The sequence below is a fragment of the Danio rerio genome, chromosome 15 (assembly GCF_052040795.2).
Source record: "Danio rerio strain M-AB ecotype USA chromosome 15, GRCz13ab, whole genome shotgun sequence".
Lineage (NCBI taxonomy): Eukaryota > Metazoa > Chordata > Actinopteri > Cypriniformes > Danionidae > Danio > Danio rerio.
Genome location: NC_141035.1, coordinates 29,703,655 through 29,716,658, shown reverse-complemented (window position 1 = coordinate 29,716,658; position 13,004 = coordinate 29,703,655). Strand labels below are relative to the sequence as shown.

General features: G+C 35.9%; 1 protein-coding gene across 6 annotated transcripts in view; it reads right to left on the bottom strand.

Moving 5' to 3' along the window:
• bcas3 (BCAS3 microtubule associated cell migration factor) overlaps positions 1–13,004 on the bottom strand; it is a 402,243-nt gene that overhangs the window by 350,993 nt on the left and 38,246 nt on the right. For all 6 annotated transcript variants that reach the window (XM_087282567.1, NM_200622.1, XM_087282563.1 and 3 more), the window contains 4 exon segments: positions 8,653–8,760; positions 8,466–8,542; positions 4,734–4,810; positions 2,730–2,813 (listed from right to left, as the gene is read on the bottom strand). In XM_087282567.1, coding sequence (XP_087138693.1) covers positions 2,730–2,813; positions 4,734–4,810; positions 8,466–8,542; positions 8,653–8,760 — 346 coding nt within the window.

The window sequence follows — 13,004 nt, the reverse complement described above, 5'->3', positions numbered from 1 at the left end:
AGCGGAGGAGATGGTTATAAATCACAGCCCCGTCTGCAGACGGCCTGTCTGCGTATCAAGGCTTTTTTAACCTTGTTTTCCTCCCTGCTAACCTTTGCTGTGCTCCTTTTGATGTATACCGCCATTAAGGCTAATGGCACTTCTCTCACGTAAGCCGTTAGCGCTCGTTAGGCGGTGATCAGCCCGGCGGCCGGGGAATACAGATGTGGGCTTAATAAATCAATTAAGCAACCAGAAGAGGAGACTGGAACCATATGAAAGGTTAAGCACCAAGGTTCTGGCACCACTAAATGAACTCTAGTGGGTCTCTGAATCACTGAGGACTACGCCGAGACCGCTCTGGGATGCTATATGGTGAACAAAGTGAGTGGAACAGCACACATTATGAGCTTCATTTAGAGCACAGAAAACAGGAAGGAAAGCACAACTGAAAATACCCATAAGTGCACCATCATTGCAAGAGTCAGCTAATACTTAGCATGGGGTAAAGCTGTATGGTTTGATTTCTTAGAAAAAGACTTTTTAATGAATATGACACACATTGAGAGATTTAAAGATCACTGGGCCAATGATTTCTGGAAATAATTCTTGATGATTTTAAATGTTCTGTAAGATCTAGTTTAAAAAATGCCATTCAAAGTTTGGCCAGAGTAAATGTTAAAACAAATGAACCATTTCCTCAACATGTTTACAGATTTTTATACTCAGTGGGGTTCCAAAGCTCTACATGCACCAACATTTATAAATATCAAATATTACCAAAGTATAGCTGGCTTTAATATTTATACAAAGAAAAGGAATGATGCTAACTGGAACAAGAAGTCTCTCAACAAGAAACAATTGGAATAAATCAAGCCGCAAGTGTGAATAAAACATCTGTTGGTAAATGTGTTCAAAAATGTGTCAAATTGGCCCCAAATGTATTTAGATTCTAAAGCCACGATAAAATCGCATGAATTCATCTTTGTTACTTTTTTTTTTTTTACCAAAGTGACATCTGCAAACAAATAAAGCCATATTTAGACCAGTGGTTCTCAATTGCTGTCCTTGGGCCCACCCCTAGCCCAGCACATTTTATATGGTTGCGTCCAAAATTGCATACTTTCATACTATATAGTACGCTAAAAACTAGTATGCAAGCTGAGAAGCATGTCCAAATTCATAGAATTCGAAAAACAGTGTGCGAGAAGTGCCCAGATAACCTGCTACTATTGCATGGTTTACGGGTACTATGGTAGTATTGCAATACTATGGTTCTAAAATACTGGTGGTGCCACTGTAGTTCGCTAGTATCGTCATTAACGGTCTATCTACAATAGGTAATATTGCATGTGGAACGTCACTAAAATGCTCACACGTTTGAGCAACAATATACCATTTTATTTTAAAAGGCAATAGATCCATTTAAGGTTGCACGCTTTCTGATGTTTCAAACGGTTCATTTCTTTTCCTGTCTATACGATTTAAATCAAAAAGAACGGCGTTCAAAGTAAAATTTTGAATTACTTTGGATTGTTACCTGATAAGACAAAAACAATAAATGAATAAAAAAAACATTAAATGAAAAACCCAAAATAGTGGAAACAATAAAACTTTTTTTTTTACCACTTCATATAGCCTAATTTTGTAGGGAAAATTCTCTTTTTATAATAAATTTCATTCTGTATAATTTTTATCTTTATTTTTTTATTTTTTGTTGGTGAGTTATCTACAAAATAAACAAAAAGAGCTCATACATTTTAGGTGAAGTGACATGCAAATAAAACTTTTTTCAATAATAAGGCAATTATTAATTGTATTCCAGTAGACCTATTATAACATCTAAAATACAGTATTTCTGACCATTTTCTTTATAATTTGAATAGTATCGCAATACTATTTGGTATTGTGATACTTCAGCTGGTATAGTATAGCAAGATGAACTAATGGTATAGTAACAACCCTGCCAACTACTTCCAGCAAGATTCTGAAGTGCGCATCCGATGGACGCTACGATATCCCATGATGCACAGTGAGAGAATTCATGAATGAGAGTGCATGCTGACGCTAGTAGGTCATGTGATGATGACACAATGGCGGATATAGTACGTCCAAATTACATTCATACTACTCACATTCACACTGTATAGAACATACTTTTCTGACAGTTGAGTAGTAAATTCAAACTCAAATGCAGTACCGATTTCAGATGCAGCCTATGTCTTCCTTACTTAACACACCTGGTTTAAAAGATCAGCTCATTAATAGAGAGATCCATGAACTGATCTTTGTATGTCAAATAAAAGAGACATACAAAATATGCAGGTTGGGAGAACTGGAACTCCACAAAAACTGGAATTAAGAACCATTGCTTTAGACAACACAGGTTTTATTTTTTAGCCTCAGTCTATCTTTATCTATCTATTTGTGACTTAAAATTGCAGATGAAGAGTTTAGATGCAAAAACTTTGAAAAGCCATCTGAAATTCTCCTCTTACATGAGCATTTTTTTTCAGGCTCCTATGTTTGTGTTAAGTGATATCACTTTTATGACATAGAATAAGTCCTTTTCGAGTCTTTAAAGTGAAAATATCTCAACATAAACAAAGGAGGCTGAGAAAAATGTTCATTTTTGATGGAAATTACAGACAGCATATAAAGGTTTTTGCATCTGAACTCTTCAAATACTTTTTGAGGCCACTGTACTATGTGTGAAAACTGGCGGTGGTGAAAGTGCAGGGGGAACTCACTTTGGCAGCACTGATGACTGTGGCAGTGTAGGACTGGGCATTATCTCCACATGCCCCACCACGGGACTGATGACACCGGATCAGCTACACACACACACACACAAACAGAGACAGAACAGAGTCACATTATCATCCAGAACCTTTCAGCTCCCCAGCACTCATTAACCCACAGAGGCCTGTCACAGCCCGCGCCAGGACGTCTGCAGGCGGGCACGGTGAGTAAGAAGAGGAGGAGGATGCCATTAGGACAACAAACAGTTCTTCAGCCCTATTCTACAACATGCTCCCTCTAGGGTCTCTGTCCCAGACCTATTCAACACTTCAGCTGCTATTGGCCAGAAACTCATTACCTTTGCCCAGACACACTGTCCCATCTGTCCATTATTAGGCAGCAACTGGCCTCTCTAAGGCAAACAAACCGCACCCATTATATGAATGACGGTGAATCAAGGGTCCACTTAATAATAATATGTCTTATTATAGTGTTAGCTCCTCAAAATGACACACTTTGTCTTTATTATATGAGCAATTGGTACAAAAGTAATAACATTAATTAGGTGACTGCAGTCTGATTTAAGGCTGAGTAAAAGAAAACATTTTTATATTACAAAAAAGTCTTAAGGAAGCCTTGAATTAATAGTTTGATGCTGATCAGAAGGGCTGAGGGTTCTAATGCTAAAAAATTTAACTTGACTAAACTAAATGAGTTAATTGAAAAAAGTGCTTTATATTTAATTCAAATTACCATATGTTACAAAATACTCCTTATAAAATAATATAATTTTATATACAAACATAAAACAAAAATATATTACATTTAAAATGATTTAAAAAGTACAATTTGTAGTTATTATCAATAAAATAATAAATTAAAACAAAAATAATAACAATATAAAACAAATCTTTAGATATCATCTGACATTTAATAAAAGAAGTTTTAAACAATAAAGTAAATAAACACCAAAAAATGTATAGTAAATAATTTTTTTAAAAATAGTTCTTGCTATTCCAGAAAACCTTTTATTACTGTATTATTATAAAATATTATTTTAGTCTCAATTTAACAAATAACTAACTAGCTAACTGCATAAATAAATAAATAAATAAATAAATAAATAAATAAATAAATAAATAAATAAATAAATAGTAGTTTGGAAAAGTCAAGGTTTTAAAATTGGCATACCGTTTCTAAGGTATGTGTAAAAACATTTGTCACTTTATTTTTTTTTTTTTTAGGACAACAGTAATTCCAGCAGAATAAATATCCAAATATGCTATTTTAAACTGTAAATAAATCTGTTTTTGAAACAAATGAAGACGGCATGTGTCAATGACTTATTTAATTATTTAGTCTGACATATTTATTGCTTCAAAATACTTTAAATATTTCTTAAAATAAAATATATTTTGTTCAAAGGGGGAAAAGTTTTAGTTGTTTTACCCAGACATTGAAAAAGAAGATATTTTAAAGCAGTAATCACAATACTGTGAAACTGTGATATCATACTGTCAAAATCTTATACCGACCCTTATACCGAAATCTTATACCAACCATGCCCATGCCTAAATATATAGATATATACATACACACACACACACACACACACACACATATATATATATACATACATACATACATATACACATATAAACACACATATACATACATGCATACATGTACACACACACACGCACACACGCACGCACGCACGCACGCACGCACGCACGCACACACACACACACACACACACACACACACACACACACACACACGTACATACAGTTGAAGTCAGAACGCTCTTAAATTTGGGATTTTTTTTTTTTTTTTAAATCAAACGAGGGGTAATAAATCTGATTAAACTGTATGAATAAATAAAAACTACAATACATTTAATTAAATTAAATAAACCATTAAATTTACTAAACTAGTGGTTTTTGGGTTTTCAAAAAAAGACCCTTTTGCATGCATCTGGAGTTGTTTAAAATACTAGGTGTTTGCACTACCTTGTTCTCAGCATAGGCCAACCACCGGCTTCCCAGTGCTATAGGGTTGAAGTTGGGCCCAGGACAGGGGTAGCAGCCTGCAAACACAAAGAAAACACACAAATATAACACAAGATAAACTAAATGACAGCACAAAGAAGACATAAATAATCCATCAGAGCACCATCTTGCCCAAAACTGTGTTTTATTAGAGCTTAGCGTTAGACTAATACCAGAGGTTAAACAAGGGTTATGGCATTTTGTGACAGTAGGACGGCTCCTCTGCTTATTAACTGCCAGACAGATTGACCCATGAGAGCAATACAGCCATAGAATCCCACATGCCATAATAATACAGACGTACATCACATTTGAACGCACACAAACAGGACAGACACGCAAGCGAATGCAAATCAGATAAGGTCATAAACCTAATAAATAATCACAGAAATACCAAACTTCTTTCTCAACCCGCACACACTGAAAGGTTACGCTAGTGCACATCACAGTGTGAAGTGTGCTGACAGTAATTTATAGCACGAGTGAATATAAAATATATGTAGACAGTAATTTAGGGTGTAGAGTCAGGATCTGAAACTGGGGTGAATGGAGCTTGAGGTAAGCCACAAAAGCAGTGATGCAAAAAAAAGCTTTTGTGTCTTTCCAAGGCGGAGGGAGCCAATGCTGTGAGATAACGTATGTTTAACACATCCTGTGAGCTCGGTTTAGGGGATTTTCACCATTGTTTTGCGATCTCACAACCAGAGAGAGAAAACCTTACTCTATGCGAACAAACAGGCTGGTGGGACACATGCTGTATGAATTAAATTGAAATGAATTTGTATTGTTCACTGTCTAGAGGCCATGTTATTTTAGCATCAGTGACATGCTATTTTATATTTTATTTTGATATTTTCGCTTTTTATGTTACTTAAGGCATCACTGTAGCACACTGGGTAGCACGATCGCAAGAAGCAATTAGATCACTAGTGAAAACCCTGGCTGGGTCAGTAGTCATTTCTGTGTGGAGTTCGCATGTTCTCCCTGTGTTCACGTGGGTTTCTTTCCAGTCCAAAGACATGGGCTATAGGTGAATTGTATGAGCTAAATTGGCTGCAGTGTATGTATGTAGATGCTGTGCTTTCGTTGTAGTGCTGCGTTGCAGCTGTAAGGGCATTCGCTCTGTAAAACATATGCTGGATAATTTGGCGGTTCATTCCACTGTGGTGATCCCTGATTAATAAAGAGACTAAGCCAAAAAGAAAATAAATGTAAAAATAAATGTTTAGTTAAGATTTTGTTGAATGTCGATTTTAATGATTGATTATTTTAGTGTTATTGTGCGTTTTTTTTTAAAAGTAAAAGTAATTTTGCTTTTGTCATATAGCTTGTCATATATATTTTGTCATATATATATATATATATATATATATATATATATATATATATATGAAAATACACACACACACACACACACACATACTACATATATATACATATATATATATATACACACACACACACACACACACACACACACACACACACACACACACACACACACATATATATATATATATACATACACACACACATATATACACACATATATATACATATATATATATATACATACATATATATATATATATATATATATATATATATATATATATATATACACACATACATACATACATACATACATATATATATATATATACATATATATATATATATAGTTGTTTACTTTTTCAAGTCAACCAAAGTAAAAAAAATAAATAAATAAATAAATAAAAAAGGCAGAAAAAAATGTAATGATAAAATTTGTTAAAAAAAAAAAAATTATTATATATATATATATATATGTGTGTGTAGAGGTCAAGTTCAAATCAACTGAATTCAAGTCATGTTTATCTCTATAGGGCTTTTACAATGTAAATTGTGTCAAAGCAGCTTAACATAGAAGTTCTAATAAATTGAAACCGTGTCAGTCAAGTCAAAGTTTAAATAGACAGATAAATAGAGACAGACACTCGAAAACACAGAAAAGCAGTTTTGACCTCAAAAGTCAGAATATAAATAGAAATGCTTGGGAATTAAAACATTTTACTTGGTTTTAAAATAGCAATACATTAAGCTTGTCTGCTATAAAGGGGTAAATTGCAAAAAAAATAATAATAAAAATTAATTAATTAATTTACAAAAAATGTGGGGGTGGGGCAGCACGGTGTCTCAGTGATTAGCACTGTCGCCTCACAGCAAGAAGGTTCGAGACCCGGCTTGGCCAGTTGGCATTTCTGTGTGGAGTTTGTATGTTTTACCCATGTTGGTGTGGGTTTTCTCTGGATGCTCCGGTTTCCCCTACAGCCCAAAGACATGTGGTGAATTGGATAAACTAACTTGGCCAAAGTGTATGAGTGTGTGTGAATGCTAAAGTGTATGGGGGTGTTTTCCAGTACTGGGTTGCAGCTGGAAGGGCATCCACTGTGTAAAATATATACTGGAATAGTTGGTTGTTCATTCTGCTGTGACAACCCCTGATATATAAGGAACTAAGCCGAAGGAAAACGAATTAATGAATGAGTGAATAAAAATGTGCAGGTACGTTTAATATCAGTAAACATTTCTATTTTTTATTTAACTACTGTATTTTCTGTTAATTTTTTATTTCTTTTTTTTACTCACACATGGTCAAATTTGCATTTTGGGGGATACAAATAACACAATCACATCATATCAGTGTAAGAGTTACATTTGTGTAACATTTTAATGAAAAAAAAAAAACTCGTAAAAAAAATTACAGCATAACGACAGCAAACATGCACTTAACAAATAAACCTGGTCTGCTCTTCTATAGATTTTCATTATATAAATCAGAATATATCATATCTGATGAAAAATGTAACCTCATAGTACGACACAATAATGAAAATTATCATGATTTCAGTTAACAATAATGTGCCTCCTTTTTTGATGTGTCACTTTAAAAATAATAAGTCTAGTTTTGTTCTTCTTATGTTGTGGAAGCTTTACAGAAGCGATTAATGATGTAAAGGGTTATTGACCGTGCCCGTTTCCTGTGGCGCAGACGTTGACGGGGAAGTTGGATAGACAATGAGAGCCATTAAAACAACACTAATGGCAATTTACAACAAACGATTGCTTAAGTGGGCAGTAGAGGCCTGGTTTCACATGGTGACATGGACAGTTTATTCTTCTGAAACCATACACTGAGACCACGAGAATCGGGACTTTATGAGTAACATCTCTTTCAATGCAAAAAAAAAAAAAAACACGCTTTCGGATTTTAGCCACGGAGGAGAGGAAATGGCTCTTTATGTGTTAGAACTAGGCAGAGTGACAGTATGGATTTGTTTGTTATTGTTTATGCAACTCAATGGCAGTTTGACACAAACGGTTTCGGGTAAAGCCCGGCTCTGACACGTTGTAAAACAAAAGCCATTTGTGTAAACAAGCAAGCCTGCACAATTGTGAATGAGCTTTGATATGGTATATTCGTGAGGAGTGACCCGGGGAAAAAGCGGCTCCGTTGCTGTGACAGCACATATAAGGGTTTTGCAGGGTTTTGTGGGTTTAATGAAGTCAGTGTGTGAAGAGGATTAATCAAGACTAGGTTTCCTGTTTTGCGAAGCTGAAGATCAAAGAAGCAGAGAAGAAGTTGCGTCGGAGAGTAGAGAAGGTCAAGAAGGGTCAAGTTCGGCAGACACATCTATAACGTGAAGTACTTACTTGTGACAAAGAACTTTTTCATAAAGGTGCAGCTGTCAAAGGCGGCGATCTTTTCTTGAAGACTAACCACGAGGATCCTGCGGTCATCAAGGGATGGATCGAGGTTGAAAAAGAACAAGTAAAGGGTATAAAATGCCGTTTTAATTTATGCAAGGTGAAGTGCAAGACGAAATGGGCTTAAATGCACCTTTTGTTGCAGTGTAGATCATAGATGGGTGTTTTGAACTGTATGGACTTCACCATTTCTCCGGTCCTTAACGAATAAAGGTCCACACAGCAATAAGGAGGACTCGTCCTGTAAAAACACACAAGCAGAGCAGTGATTAGTTAGCCTGTTTAAGCACATTACATATAAACTAATCTTAGAGGAATTGAGCTGGAACCAGTCAAGTAACATGTATGCCCACACCAGTTGACAATATCAACTGGACGTTTACAGGATTATAAGGATGTTTTTGTTGTTTGCTGCTTTAATTGCTTGAGCTAATTAATGCAAGATGGATAATGATCGGCTGTTAAAGGCATAGTTCACCCAAAAATGAAAATTCTGTCATTTTTTACTCATTCCCCACAATCTCAAAACTTGTTTGAGTTTCGTTCTTTTGATAAAGATATTTTGAAAAATGTCAGAAAGCACTGACTTCCATAGTATGATTTTCTCCTAATATGACTGTCAATGGGAAGCAGTTACCAATATTCGTAAGAAAAATCTATTTTTTTGTTCAACAGAAAAAAACCTCAAAGGGCAGAAACCACCTTAGGGTAAATAAATGTACATTTTTGCTTTCTGAGGCCCCGTTTACACTAGTACGTTTTAGTTTTAAAACGGCGTTTTAGAATGAAAACGATCCGCGTCCACACTCGCGTTTTACCCAGCGTTTCTGCACTGCTCTTCGTCCACACCAAAACGCTGAAAACGCACATCACGTGACCACACAGACACTCTCGGGCAAGCGCTGCAGCCCATCCACCCAGATGAGAGCTCTGCTAGTCGGACTTCTCATCAAGCATCTCCCGCTGGATCTAATCTCACTATATTTATTAAACGGGATATTTCATTTATCTTGTTGTCTTTATCTAACGACATATTCCCTGACTTTGGGCATTGGAATCTATTACTTGTTCTCAGGTAACGTGTTTTGGCTGAGCGCAAAGATAAGTTAATGATTAATGTAACCACGTAGCCTACATTCTGTATATTGACTGATCGCTTGCCTTTATTTCCTATAATGTATAAACTTATTGTATGTTATACTTTTAAAATGGCCATTATCGATTATTAAAACTGATACTCAGCAAAAGAGACGCTGTGTTTTGTATTTTCACTGAAATTGAAAGGAGGCAGTTGTTATCGGCTCCGTTTTGTTATAAATATCCACACAGTGAAGATGACGCTCATCTTATGCAGCACGACGCCTCAACATGTCTGCTGTCTAAGTTGCTAATATTAAAATGAAAATAGGCAGTTCCTTAAATCATGTTTACATTTTATTGTTGAGAAAGTGAAACAACGAAGCCAGGGTGATGTGAATGAAGTTATAAAGTACACTGTTCCCTTTGAAGATTTACCCGTGTCCTCGGTATAGTCTGCTTTTCCATATCAAACTAAGAAGAAGAGACTGCAGCCTTGATCAAACTTGCGAAGTCTGAACTTACACGGAGAGAATGCAGGACTGAACTGTGTGTTAGGCTACTTAATATTCAGGAAAAGCCCCAATCAGAGAGGCGAACGTCTGCAGCCCCGCCTCTGTTTTCAGATGTCTCCGTCTTTCCCCATCCACACTGAGACGGAGCAGCAGCGTTTCAGAATGAAAACGGCCTCTCCAGCGTTTTCGAAATGCTCCGTTTTCGGCGCTCGAGAACTCCGGCGTAGTGTGGACAGATGGCGTAACCATAGCAAAACTTATGCGTTTTCAAACTAAAACGCATTAGTGTAAACGGGGCCTGAGTGAACTATCCTTTTTCGACAAAAAGATTCTGACAATATTGTTTCCTTGAGCTGTTTATGGATGTATCTTTAATTTTTAGTTGGTGTAAATTGCCCAATTACCAGGATTTCTCAAAATACCCATGTTTGTGCTCAACAAAATAACAACAGAAACAGTATGTGCCAAAAAAAAAAAAAAAGAAAATATAGTGTAGTTGTTGATACACATGAACCAGGCACATTTATAATCAGAGACTTCAAATGCTTGGGGTAATCCTTTTTTATTTTTTAAAGATGCATAAATTTGTAATCATACTGGACAGTAAATGCATTTCTATTTCAAATAATTGTTCTTTTGAACTTTCTATTTGTTAATACATGCTGACAAAATAAATTATGACTTCCTCAAAATACCAGTTGTTTCCAACCTTAATAGAAAAAACTAATTAAAAAGTTTGAGAGCTATTTCTAATCAGCTCGTTAGAATAATTTTTGAAGAATTTTAGACAATTAAAGGTATTATACGTATAATTTATTCACAAAAAAAAAAAAAAAAAAAAAACCACTTGAACAGTGATATATATCTGCTATTTTTAAGCGCATCAATCGCTTTAGCGTCCATTGACTTGGAGCCTTTAGTCCTATTGGATGTAAACCACAACTGCCATGATTCCACATTCAGTCACAGCATCATCAAACTACACCTTTGTTTTTTGTGACTATGAACCCCCTAGTGGTAAAAAATTATACCTGGAGCAATGTCTGCAAAAATGTAGCTTGGCATCATACAATAAGTTACAATCCAATATATACTAAAACAGAAAACCATTAATATTACAATTATTTACAATCATTAAAACCCAAAGTTTACTTTCCTAAAGCATAAAAAATGTAAAAAAGCACAAGATCAAGTCAAGCCAATGAGCCAGAAACTTTCTCACACTGGCCATCTTGTAGTTATTTCCTCTCTACCTTCATCAAGGAGATGAGAGTTAAGTGAAAGCGGTGGCTGCTGCTTTTGATAGAGGCAGATATTAATCCTCATTAGGTGTTCTACACTCAGCTGGCACAGCCTGGCCTGCCATATTAACCATTTTAACAGAATGTTTCTAGTAAGACGCTGCGCTGGGCACTTTGCTTTCCACAGGATATTAGTCTTGCGGTATTATGCAAGGCATCAGCATTGCCCAATCCGGTGAGGCTGGATCAGAAAACCTAATCTAACAAGTCAGGTATTCTGTTGGAGCCGTGGGTAAGTGTACATAAGTTCCTCAAACCACAGTAATAAACACGAGGATGTCAGGAGTCTAACTATAGACGAAGAGGCCGGTTATTGACACTGACTTTGAGCTGATCGAGCACTCCACGTAAATGAAGATGATCAATAGCCTGTGCTTCATTGACAAAGCAATTGGCTTTGGAAGCAACCACTAATGATTTCGTTGTGTCTGACTCTTAATTCGACCGACTGTCTGCCGCTTCGCAAGGAGTGATTATATCATGCATCATAGATTAGCATTAACATACCGTTTGGCAATAAAATGTATAGTGCATAGTGCTGCAGTATTACTGGCTCTGCTGCTAATGTAACACAGCTACTGTGAAAACGAGGCTTTGACTCTGCTCTATTGACTGATGGTCGGATGTCAAAAAGGCCATTACAAAACAGATAGTTCCGGTTTGGAATTCTGATTGGCCAATAAAATGTTTCAGCTATAATAAAGAATATAGTCAAATCTATGATGTAAAACAACTTCTCCTTTAGCAATTTGGAAAGTTGGACTGTTTTAACTTGTCAGAATTATCAAGACAAGTGAGACAGTATTAATATTATTAACAATGATAACTATTTAAATAAACACAAAATAATGACCAAAATCTATGCAAGATTCTCCTTGTGGCATACAAAAAGATGATTACTTATAATTAGCTTAAAGACACTAATTGTAAACAGTGGTTTGAGATTATTGAATAATCCTGGCAATGGATGAGCTTAAATACACTACCTGACAAAAGTCTTGTTGGCGATCCCAGTTGTAAGAGTAACAAATAATAACTTGACTTCTAGTTGATCATTTGGAAAAGTGGCAGAAGGTAGCTTTTTCTAATGAATCATCTGTTGAACTGCATCCCAAATACTACAGAACCTATTGGAACCCGCATGGACCCAAGATTCTCACAGAAATCAGCCAACTATGGTGATGGAAAAATCATGGTTTGAGGCTACATTAAGTATCTGGGCATGTGAGAGATCTGCAGAGTGGATGGCAACATAAACAGCCTAAGGTATCAGGACATTTGTGTTGTCCATCAATTACAAATGACTGTAGAGGGCAAATTCTTCAACAGGATCGAGCTCCTTCTCATACTTCAGCATCACATCAAAGTTCCTGAAAGCAAAGAAGGTCAGGGTGCTCCAGGATTGGCCAGTCCATTCACCAGACATTACTGAGTATTTCTGGGGCAAGATGAAAAAGGAGCTGTTGAAGATGAATCCAAAGAATCTTGATGAACTCTGGGAGTCCTGCAAGAACACTTTCTTTGCCATTCCAGATGACTTTATTAATAAGTTATTTGAGTCATTGCAGAGATGTATGGATGCAGTCGTCCAA